The following is a 12,132-nucleotide window of genomic DNA, read 5'->3' as shown; positions in this document are numbered from 1 at the left end:
CATCTTCCACCTCTTCGTCCCTGGTCATATTTTGTGAATTGAGCCAGCATAGTCGTTCATTTGCGGACTCGCCTAGCTCTACCACTGCCACTGTAACTACCACTGCCAGTGCCAGTGCCGGTACGAGTACTATCCTATCGAGCCTCTATCATGAGATTTCAAGGTCATCGTATCAACCATCGTTGCTCCTCCTTCTCTGCTCCTCATTGCTGTAAGAAGCAGTGTAGGTAGCGACGTCGCCATGGAACAGAGTCGCTGGCTGTGGTAGTAGTCGCCGTCCCGAGACATCATTCCCTGGTCCCCAACCTGGCACCGACACTTGTAACGACAGAAGCCCTACGCCGCCTCTAGAGGTGAAATCCTAGTTGAAATGCTCCTTTGTAGACAAGCGAGAGCACCATCAAGGGCAATGAATCTTTGTTCGTTGGGGGAAGACCGCTTCTTTGTGAAGTCTTTCGACCAGCCTGCCTAAGTCGAAATAGCTCCGCTCTGTCGCGGCCGTGAGCGGGAGGTGTTCACGCGCTCGCCGAGCGCACGAGGGCGTCCTGAACCTCGTCGGCGTCACGGCCCCGGGGGATCCGATTCCTGTTCCTCCAGAACGGTCAATGACGATCCTATCTGCGAGAGCATGGTCCTAGGATCTCCGCAACTTTTTCGACGCCGAGGATCTCGTTCTCACGCTGTGCGATCTGGCGGGGACCACGCTGATCCAACAGCAATCCCCGCTGGTCTCTGGAGAGACGCGGTATCGGATGATCTGAGGCGTCACCGGTTCGATCCAGTCGACACAAGCCGAACTCATTGCCATCTGCTCCCTGATCTGTAAGATCGGTACTGGGCTTGGCCCCGTACGACCATCCCAGAGGCGAAGAGGTTTAAGAGCGCCATACCCAGCGGGTCGTATCCTCTCTAGAGAATCTGCAGCATGCCGGGGGCATGCAAAAGTGTTTGGACCGCGGAGGATGACGATGCTGGGGCGTGGTGAGGAGATTCGTATGCGACGGAAGACATAACGAACGAACGAGCCCACCGTGCCTTGAACAAGAGCTACTTCCAGCTTTATGACAACGCGAGGAACACTTCATCCATTTGGGCGTGCGTACAGAGGGGAATTTGGGCCTTGGGTACACAATGCTGAACTGACCGCTATGTAAAAGACCTAGCAGGAATTGTTCCAGACAGAGTTTTCAGACATCCTAGTACATTCCGAATTATACAGGCTGGTTTTCCCAGACTACTTGCTTGAGGAGACTATCTGGTTCTCTTGTGCCCACTCTCCCCTTTTCTATCCTCTTCCTCACTTTTGCATTATTAGAGGAGAGATATCAGATGAAAGCATGCAGCAACGGCAGGGTTCGAAAGACATCTGAGCAGGTCTCTTGTGCCAAGGTTAACACGCCGCTGGTGCGTGGGAACCTGCCTCAGTGCGTTTGCGAAACCAAGTGCCCCGAGTAGCGAGGGAATCGTGTCTCCTGAGCATTACACTGATCCTTTTTTCGAAGGGTCAATCACGGTCGATCTCGTAACGGGATACCAACTTGTCTCTTCCAGGACCAGCTGCTCAACAGAAGAGCATACAGAGACTGCAAGATGCCGTTGGGACGGCAGTGCGAAGCGCAAAGGAGAATGGAGTGCTCAAACGGGAAAAGAGTGCTGACCATCGAGCATGCACCAAGGCCGAAGAGAAACCATCTGATAGTTTGCTTTCGAACGCATTTTTGAGGTCGTCGTCATACTTCTGCTTCTCTTGGACTTCCGGGCTGGCGAACTCTTGTGATGTTTGCGACCAATACTGACAAGTAATCAGGTAGAACTGACCGTTAGATTCGTGGCTGGTCGAGAAGATTCACCGGAATCCTTTGTGGAAGCGCTCGTTCGAGCAGCTTAACCTTTCCAGGGCAGGAGTAGACAAGAATGTCCCTTGATACCACCCCTGATGCATAATGATCGAATGGAGAGGGTTCCGGGCAGGATACATCTCCAGGTGTTCGTCTGGAAGGATCTCCCCAAACGCGTCTCGATAGACGTTGTATTTCTCAGGATCGAGGATATCAGCCGCTTGCACCGTAAGCCAAGAAAGGGGTCGCGCGAATTCCAGGGAGGAGCGATGATGACTGTCTCAAATCAATGAGACAACGAAGAGTCCATCCAAGCCACGTCCATTAGCATATTGCTTTGGTGATGGTGGGTGGAACGAAAGAAGAATGGTCCAGCATTGAACTTCCAGTCGAAGAACTGAGATGTCGGAGACGGTGCAATGGAGAGGGCGCAAATTTGACCTGTGCAATCCGCTTCATCGTTCACTGCGTTTCTTTCATGCCTAAGACGAGCATTGCGGTTTGAGAGTAGTGCATTGACATACATACGAGTCGACTGTATGTAGTTTTGATCTCTTGGAATATCCATTTTCCAACGCATCGTGGATCTGCATAGCCAGGGGTCTATTTGTGAGGCATAAACAGCCATTGCCATCCACAACAAACGATCCGATCCCAGGGAGAAGTGTACGAGAGTGTATGAGAACAGCCAACAAGATACTGAGGAATAGATTGGCTCGCAACGTCTTATCGTCGTAACGCTCGTTGAAGTTATCCCAGAGAACCTCTCGCTCTTGAGTGTATTCCAGAAGTAGGTATGATCCCAGCGCCGATGGGACAGGATATGCATGACGAACGAGAGACGACGGAATAGGTTATCGTTGGATTGGAGGAAGTATACCTCGAAGGAGGGACAGAATGCGCCGGATAGGAGAGAGGTAATCGATAGTGATGAACTACACCGTTAGCAGGGATGAAAGCGGCGGTTTAGGCTGCTTACACATTGTCCCGACGACAGAGAAAATCCGGGAAAATCCATAGAGCTGGAAGATTGGTGCGTCAGAACAATCTCGTCGTAGCCAGCCATACGTCCCAGCTTTACAACAAAGCCAGTCGTCTGCATTTCCAGGCCGAAATTGGTCTCCCATGCGGTTGAGGTAGCCCGAAGCGCATGAGGGCCCGCGGAGATCTGTCGATAGAGACCTGCCCGCAGAAACTGAAGCGTTTCTCTGCGTCAAGAATTCGAGCCGTCGACGTGACAAGGGGGAAAAAAAGTGAGCCCTCAAGTCCAGGGTGGTAGGCGATGCGCTCCTCGAGGAGACTCTTGCGCCGTCACAGAAAATTGTAAAATTCGGGCACTCGTGGGAAGTAGCTGAGCCTGTGCAGAACGCTGACTTCTTCTTTGTCTTCAGCCTCTTCATGGGAGATCTCTCCGTCACCGAAGCGTCGACTCGCCTGCATCGTTGCTGGTCAGAAGGGGCCGACGTGCGCAGGGGAATTCATGGCTGGAAAGATTGGGCGGGTTCAGGTGTGACTCAAACAGGATCCATGTGACATGATGGCCTGGGAGGAGCAGTTGGGAAAGAACAGTCTGTGTTACCTGCCTTCCCTGTGTAACCATAATCATTGTACCACATTCAGTTGGTGTCTCAGTGCCAAGCTGGATTCTCCGAATCTCATTCGCTGAACCTCTCTCCCGCCCCATCAAAATCTCAACCGGCCAGCATCGCACTTATAGACTTAGCACCGTTGGATAGTGCTAAACTAGACGTATAATATGGTACTAGTTATAGCTCAACAAGTCTCTTGGATCGAAAATCATGGGTTGAGCTGTCCTTGGGTGGTACATCTTGGCGCCTGGTCAACGAGAGTTGGTGAGATGTCGGCGGTACAGGGGATGAAGAGCTGTAATTACTCCGTAGCAAAGGGGCAGCAGGCAGATCCTTGGCGGCCGCAGCAGCCGTTCGAGGAGTGTGGGTGCCTCAATCGTTATGGCTGTGCCTGACCTCACCGGCTGAGATCGGTATGCAAAGAGGTGAATACTTATATTTGCAGAAGCATTTATGTTGGGTGAGGATCCACGTCTTGTGCTGAGCTGACTTTCCTCGATATAGGGCAGTCGACAAATCCTCCACTGCTACAGCCAACGTCCTTCCTCACTGCAGCCGAAGTTCCTCCCCAATTGCGGCCAACGGCCTTTTCTACCGCAGCCAGCGTCCTCCACAGTAGCAGCCAGTGTTGCGACTTATCCTCCTCCTACGTGGTGTTTATGGCTAACAGTCTTCGAGATTACCTCAATCATGGACAAGAAAGAATTCATCACAGACAAGGAGTCGCAGCCAACATACTCCACCGCCACAGCCAAGGTTGCGAATGAGCCTCCTTCTATATGATGGTCATAACTGACGTTCGTTGAGGTTAACAATACCATGGGCAGGAAGGAATTGATTACGTACGAGGAGCCCCGGTCCGGCAAGGAGACCCTGGAGACCCTGGAGGGCACGGACGAGGCCAGAGAAGGAAAGGACCAGGAGGCCACGATCATGACTCAACAAATCGACCTGAGGACGTTGCAACAGCTATCTTCGTCTGGAGCGGTCGCTCAGGTTGCAAGAAATAGAAAGTGAACACCTTCTATCCACGGTGATTCGCAAGTACACCCTCTGTGACTGCGCCTACGCCTCAATCTGAATCCGAGTCTGCGACTAATGCTGCTAACTTCAACTGTTCGAGATAACCTTCTCTCTCCTCCAGCTTCGCACAGATAATCTTGCTCGTGTCATGACTCTAATATCGTGGAATATCAGGGAGCTCTGTATCCTTCGAGAATCGAGGCATGATGTGCTCATGGAAGAGGTTGTATAACCCCTTCGTACTTTCGAGCGCATGGAAAAACCGGAATAATCCACGTTCTCGGTTCCCATCCATGAGGACAATTCGACTAACCTCTGACGTGAGAAGCCTCTCCTGCTACTAGAACTCGGTCATGAACCATTTTCACGGACTTGGTAGAATGTCTCAAGATGAGCTCCTTCTGGGCCATCCACGAACTGACCAATCAACTACTATGGGGCCACCAGCATTTTCGCCCGGTGTCTACAAGCCCATTCCAAGTCTATGAGCGACGTTGCCTGCCAGTGTTCGTTGACGAAGATGTTGCTGGCATGAAGGTCGGTCAGACCAAGGAAAAATGGGCCGGGTTTGATCTTGGAGTTGATAAACTGCGACATAATAGAACTCCTGAACCCTATCACAGACATCTGTCTCCTCCCACCACCTTCATCCTCTATGGATGGAGTCTGGCTGATAGCGAAGGCGGCTGTCATGGTGGGCCAGAAGATCCAGGACGTAAAATTTCCATGCATTCGTAAGTCCAGAGACGGGGAATATCAGTTGAAATGCCTTGATTTTCCATATCTTGAGGCTGGATGGTGAAACGGTGGTTCGAGAGTGACACAAACCCCTTGTTGTCGATGGTGAAAGAGCTAGTTCGAGGTTGAGAGATCTTCGCCAACGAGATCATGAGACGAGATAGATCTTTGAATAGGTTCCGTCGTCGTGATGGATCGTGCATGTGAGAATCAAATATTTCAGAGATTAACTTTCCATCCTCTGCGTACTGCAGGAGAAGAAAATATATGGGAAGGGCAGACGCCTGATTGTCGGGACAATAGGCGAAGGTGGTGGATATCCGACGAATGTGCGAAGTCGACTCAAGAGCCAGTGTCGAATTCGGCACCAGAAGGAAGTCTTCTTAACAGCGGTGGATTGTTTCATTTTACACCTGATTCGGGAGGGCCTATACAGAGGGATCAGACTTACACTCATGCCGGCAGAGAGGACAAAGCCGAAGAGCATGGAGATGGAGACATCTGGGCGCTGTTGCTGATAAGTAGCCGCTTCATATCGGATTTTCTCATTGCGTTTCCAGGACAGAGGTCCTCTCCACTTTTGCACAGGAGAGGTACGCGAAATGTAACGCGCCGGTGCCCATTAAGATTGACATGAATAGGGGATGCAGGAACTGAAACTTCCATTTCCCCATTTGGCGGTGCCTGAGAACTGGCAGGCATCCGTTTTGACATTGGGATGCTGAGCAACAAGGCGAAGAATCTCATCCTCATTTTCCCCAATCAGCATGATTAACTCGATGCGTCTCCCTGGGTATGACAATATATGGAGGATGTTCTCATCACCGTTGAGAGCTTCTGATTACGTGATCTTCCTCCTGATCAGCTTGAGCCGTCGAGTAATAGATGACATTGGCGTCAAAATGTTCGAAGAAACCACCGCGTTGGGAACTCCAACGGTATATAGACCCAGGAACGAAAGGGCAAAGACATGGTGTCGCTATCGTCTCAACCATTGCCTGTATGCGGAGTGGCCTGCCTGTCATTGACTAGGGGTCGTCGATACGAGGGGCGTGAGGTCATCGTGGTAGCGATTTCTTGTGCTCCAGTCTTACCGAGGATGGGATCGTTGTTGATTGTTGACCGGCATCGAGATATTCTGGAGGCGAGCTTCATGGCAATGCCGACCTCGCCAGTGATGACCATCGAAACATGAGTCATGAAGCGTCGACTGTCGGCCATGACGGATCCACATCTTTACTGTGAGCAAGAACCTTCCTATCTCCATCTGTCTGTCGTGATCTTAGAACTCTGAAGCCGGTTAACTGAGTCGAGCAAAACGATCGATCTGGCCGCCTATCAACCACAAAATTGCTCGAGCGTCCACTAAGCCACAGTACCACAACGACAGTGAATTCGTGAGAGTTGCATGCGCCCATTGAACCATTCTCGCCAGCCCCCAGGGTCTTGTTTGAATGTTCGGAGTTTCTCGCCTTGGAAGGTCACAAAGCTGACAATATAGCCATTTTGCAGCGGAATGCTGCCATTATTCGAATTGAGATCGTGGCAGGGGCAGGCACGTCTTGTATGATATTGTTCGGCTCTTGTAAGAAATGGGCTGGATGCTCTCCATGAACGGGGAACCTCCCAACTCTGCACCATCAGCGGCATCTCCTTCGCAGACTGCGGGCCGTCATGCATGAGATGGAATTTCCTGCACCACTGGTGCTTTCTTTGGACTTGCACAAGCAGGAGACATCACCAAATGCCCAAAAAATCGACTTTCTCGTCCGATCGACTGACGATAAGGGCAGAGTTTCTACGAATTTTTCAGCATTAGCTGCCTAGCCAACCAACTAACCAATCAACCAACCTCCCGTGTGTAAATGCGATGTATCCCGAAACGGGCGCAGATAGGGATAAAATTGTCCAGAGAAGTGATGATCAACCAACGAGGGGAGACGAGATGAGACGGGAAAGCAGTGGGCCGAAGGGTAAAGAAAATCCCTACAGCGTGTGGGTGGAAGGGAGGAGGGGGAGAGGAGGAGAGTAGAATTCTAAACTGAGCGTGGGAGCCCGGTTTGACAAGTCAGGCCCGCAGGCTGGCAGGTGCAGCATGATCAAGCTCAGCCCCAATTCCTTTCCAGGAGATCCTCGACCTGGACGAGGATCTGAAAGCAGAGTAACGCCCAGAATCCCTGGAGAGATTTGAACAAAACACTCGTGGCCCTTCTGAGACCCTAGAACTTCAGACGGGTGGGCTTTTGGTTCGCCTAGGCCCTGCAAAATGGGCAAAGCCTTGGTGGCCTCCAGACTGAAGATTCTGATAGACAAAGTCCATAAGGCTACTCTTCCCACTGCCAGACATACCACTGACCCAGAAGGACCTCGAACTTGGTCCGAATCCACTGGATGAATGGATGAGTACGGTTGTGGAGCAAGGCCACTTCCTCATCTGGTGAATTGATTATCCCGCCGTAGGTGCTGCTGGAGCCGACGTCGCCCCCTTCAACCATGTTGCGTCGAGCCGGCGGCTTCATAGAGCATGCAGAGCGTGATCCTCCAGATACTTTTTCTGCACAAGTTGGAGATGGGCCATATCCTCGAGAAGGGAGCCGTCATCGTCGAAGCAGTGCATCAGTCAGGTTGTATAGCTTCGGCACTGGTAACAGGAGCTGGTATGTCTGTTGAGACCATGCCTATGCTTTGTGGTTGGTGAGACGGAGGGTCAAAACTGTTTTCGAAGCCGTGAGAGACGTTGTGATGCTCCTTTGACATCAACTCTAACCTATCCAAGACTTGGGTGTGTGCTCTCTCGACTGGCCCTCGGACAAGACGTTGAATTCGCTTTTTTGCGTTAGGTCGCCCTGACCAGCTTCGGTACTAGATTGTAGTAGTCAGAACAGGGGCTATGAGTCGTGAGGACAAGGCAAGCCACCGGCTCCAGAATTTCAGATCGCACAGAGGATCCAAATGAAAGACCCTCGTTTCGATCGAACCATGCGCAGCACAGGGAACAGAAATGGATGCCAACCCCCAACGAGATTCAGAAAGGCTGAACGTAACGCCACATCTACTGCAGTCCCTGCTTCTGCCGCAGCCCTTTCGATGGTGCCTCTCTTGCAGATGGCCTTTAGAGTTGTTTGTCGGAAAGCACTGCCAGTCTGTGTGTTCCCCTGACTCTTGGAAAGTTGCAGCGGCTTCAGCACCTTTCTGAGCCTCAGCTGCTGTCGCAAAGGAGTCATCCACGTTCTTCTGGAGCTGGGTCAGACGACGGGACGGGCGTGGTCGTCTTCTGAGCCGCTCAGTGTGACCCTCCAAATCCTCGTTCGCGGCTGTGATGCCCTGGGCGTACTCTTCAAACACCCTGTTCTTGTCCAGCGAGCCTCCCCTCGTGGAATTTCTTGCATAGGCGGGCGGTGATGGGGTTCATCGATCGTGTGGCGGCAGCCTCAGCTAAGAGTTGTACGGCGGTGGTGCGGGCTTCGCAGGCGGAGGGGGGGGAGGGGTCAGCCATAGTGACTATGCGGGTGTATGCACGGCTGCACACGGCATTGTGCATCCCAGAAGGATGCCTGGGAGGATTCGCAGGACGATACGAGGCTCTGTGCAGGCGGGCGTCATGCATCGTGCCTCGTGCCATTAGGCTGCGCCGTGTCAGAGATGGCAGTGCATTGCTGTACCGTGCTGTCAAGACTAAATCAGCTTGATTCCTTATGAATCACTAGGCATCTTTCGCAGGAGCAACGAGGGTCAATTGACCACAGCCTCCGTCAAAACGTCTGGGTTGAGACAGCCCTATCACAATGTGTATGGCCTTCAGACCTGATTTCCTGCTCGGTTGCTGTGTCAAAATCGTTCGATGGGTAGGAATTTGGGTGAAGGAAGTGGGCTGCGTTAGGGCTGGTGGGCTAAAGACCGCAGGAACTCTGACTCTGTACCGATACAACACCTCCTTGGACCTGTCCCTAACAGCGAACAGAGCCTCTCTTGAAGCCGACAATGAGCCGGATACCCATGTATGGATCAAGGATTTGTTTCAATATGAGTTACATCGAACAAAAGACGAAGGAGCCACAGGACCCAGGCTGGACTGGACTTCTGTCTTCCAGGTGGATATTCCGTGAATTGGCTCTCACTGCCATATTCGCCCTTTTAAAACACCTTCCAACATCTCGAGGCGTATGAGAAGGGAAGCAAGTGGGACAGACTTCGTGAGAAACGATGTAGATATACATTGTATACAGAGACACATGACACGATCAGCTCCCCATTCATAGAAGTCGTTCAGCCACATTATAATACTCTCATGCTGTCCGGTCATTATTAGCCGTAATGGCAGATTGCCCTATATCCTCTCACTGTGACGTGTCTCCCGTCCTCCTTCTGCCTGGCCCGCCAGGAGCCAGCCTATTGCTTGTGGCAATTAGAACCCTTCGCCGACCGCGACGTCGACCTCGCGCCTCTTCTGCCGGTCGATCTTCGGTTCCAGCACGCCCTGTGTGGGAGGGGCCATTGCCTCCATCTTCCGGAGCAGACTGCCGTCGGTGAACTCGCTCGTGGGTGTGAGGTCCACCAACGGCTTGCCTGGGGCGCCTCCGCGACCGGATCGCTGACCATGGCTGTCCTGAGATCGGCGACTGGCGCTGCGAGCGAGGAGGCCTGTCCCCGTGAACGGACCGTCCTTGGAGGTGTCATCGGCGGCGGCGTGACCACCGTTGTTCGTCGTCGTCGTTGCCGACTCGATCATAAACTTTCGCGGAAACGACGTGGGTGGCGGAGCAGCAGCTGGCGCCAGCCGCGACGTGAACAATTTTGGGCTGCCCGCCTTCTCATCGATGCTCGGTCGCTCCGGCACGAAATCGATCAACGGCCTCTGGTCGTCGACCGCGGATTGGGACGCCCGATGATGATGTGTGCCGCTATCGGGGGCTTCGGGCTTGCGGTTGTTTGCCTCGAGAGCGGTGCTGAAATCCAGCAGCGGCTTGAACGACCCAAGCACATAAGGTAGGGATTCCTTGGACCCCCGGGTCCCGGGTCTGCTTTCTTGCCTGAGCGTCTCGGCCGTATCCGTCGGTTTTGGTTGTCCCGCACCAAGCATGTTGACGAGATACCAGCTCCGCCACGAGTGTACGGCGCGGTACCATGTGTCGGCGACCGTCTTGTCCTTGGTGCAGAAGAAGTGAGCGAAATTGGCCCCATCCAGAAACATGGCCGATTTCTCCTGACTCTTCAAGGCGAAGCACAGCTTCTTGGGCGGCTTGAGCTTCTTGACTTGTCGCGCTGTGGGCGTGTACAGGTCGAAGTCGGACAGGTGGCAGATGTTGGTGGCATCGATGCCATTTTCGTTCTTGGACGTGGTGATTTGGCCGTCCTCGCGGAGTCTCAGCCAGCGTTTGTCCCATTTTCCGGGCTTCTGCGAATGGTAGATGTGGACGACAGTCCCGGAAGGTTGCTGGCTGGGAGCGTCGGCGATTTGCAGGCCCGGCGCTGCACATTCGCCTTCGGTCATGATGAAAAGATGGTTTTGTGTGTCCTTGTCCCAGGAGTTCATCACGTCACGGATCCGCTCATACCGCCGGAGTGGTCGCTCGAGCCCCAGCTGCGAGAAGGACTCCAGCAGGACGGCGGTTCGAGGGTCAATCGGCTTGGACATGCAGACGGAGGCCGAATTCAGGATATCCTTGGATGTTGTGGAGGGTGTAACAGGGAGAGTAATGAACGCTTCCTTACATTTGACGCTGACCCTTCGTTCCCCAGCATTTACCGCCGATACTGGGGCATCGAAGTTGGGTTTCGGGATCCCTGCTTCGTTGGTGGGCTTTGCGTCGTTCTTACCAGTGCTGCTGGTTCTGGTATGGCTCTGCTTGGGCTTCTGTCGCAGTTGCTCAATCGCCGAGGACGCACGGCGGTGATGTGCACGTTTATCCTCTTTACTGGGAGGGGGCTGCCCGCCGATGATCATCGTCCGCGTTCTCGACTTGTTCGAGTCAATAGCATCCGCTGAGGTTGGGGGGGCGATAGCTGCATGTTGTTCATCAACGTCTCGCCCACGCCACTGAGCGTCTTCCGATGGGGTCCGCTCCGATCTCTTCCTGGCTTCTTCTCGTGCAGCTTCCTCGGTTTCCTCGGCTTCTCGTTGACGCGCTTCTTGTGCCAACTTTTCTTCATGCCTCCGGCGCTTTTCCCGCTCTTGCTGTCGCCGCAGTGCCCTGACTCGGTCCTGTTCCCCTTCCAACAGCAAACGCGCCTCTTCGCGCGCAATCTCGAGAGAACTGCGCAGCTGCTCCGGCGAAGGCTCTGTGAAACTAGAGGTCAACGTCTGCTTGCGCGGCGTGCTCTTGCTGGTGGTCGGCCTCGTCGTCGGTCGCAAGTCACTGTGTTGAATAACCATGCGGCGCGCACCGTCTTCTACCCGTGTGTCCTGTCCATACTGTTGTTCAGTTGCGCCATTGAACGTCTGGCCTCGGGGCCTCGAGACCGTCGCGGTGTGGAGGGTCGTAGGTAGGGGCGGTTCGTTCGGGAGTAGCGCACTCTGAATCGCCGGCGGTCGCCGGTGGTATCTTGAAGGGAGACGCGTCAACGAGGCCTGTGACGTCTGCGGCAAGGGAGGAGCAGGATCGTGCGTCGGCGCAGGGTCTCTCACAGCGGACTGGCGGACAGATCTGTAGCGCAGGAACTTTTGAGTTTGCACCGACTGCGCCGACGGGGGGTGAGCGTCGTCATTCATCATGTTCGAGTGTATCGCAGGACAATCATGAGGTAGGTGTGTCGCATGCGCTGCGCGTTTGGATCACAATGGCGAGGAGGGGTCGGAGCCTCCTGCTACGGCTTATGAAACGCGAACGTGGCCTAGGGCGGACGATTGGGAAGAATGGGAAATCGACGTGTGAGCAATCAATGGCGGTCGGTTTGCAGCTCGTGGCGAGCTAAGGCGAAGCGAGTTGCGCGGTGTGGGCTTTCGT

At 53.6% G+C, this 12,132-nt stretch overlaps 2 protein-coding genes across 2 annotated transcripts; one reads left to right on the top strand and one right to left on the bottom strand.

The window, feature by feature from the left end:
• Positions 1-4,117: 4,117 nt before the first annotated feature.
• AYL99_09829 (hypothetical protein) lies at positions 4,118-4,444 on the top strand (the record flags this gene model as incomplete). Its single annotated transcript, XM_018841335.1, has 2 exons — positions 4,118-4,183; positions 4,235-4,444. 2 exons carry the CDS (start codon positions 4,118-4,120, stop codon positions 4,442-4,444), a joined length of 276 nt encoding a protein of 91 aa, XP_018689044.1.
• A 5,149-nt stretch (positions 4,445-9,593) lies between these two features.
• On the bottom strand, positions 9,594-11,900 carry AYL99_09828 (hypothetical protein; the record flags this gene model as incomplete). The annotated part of the gene is made up of 1 exon (XM_018841334.1): positions 9,594-11,900. One exon carries the CDS (start codon positions 11,898-11,900, stop codon positions 9,594-9,596), a length of 2,307 nt encoding a protein of 768 aa, XP_018689043.1.
• Positions 11,901-12,132: the final 232 nt, after the last annotated feature.

Source organism: Fonsecaea erecta, assembly GCF_001651985.1.
Source record: "Fonsecaea erecta strain CBS 125763 chromosome Unknown Scaff10, whole genome shotgun sequence".
NCBI classification, from domain to species: domain Eukaryota; kingdom Fungi; phylum Ascomycota; class Eurotiomycetes; order Chaetothyriales; family Herpotrichiellaceae; genus Fonsecaea; species Fonsecaea erecta.
Note: the sequence above shows the minus strand (reverse complement) of the source record. Positions and strands in the feature narration are given on the sequence as shown.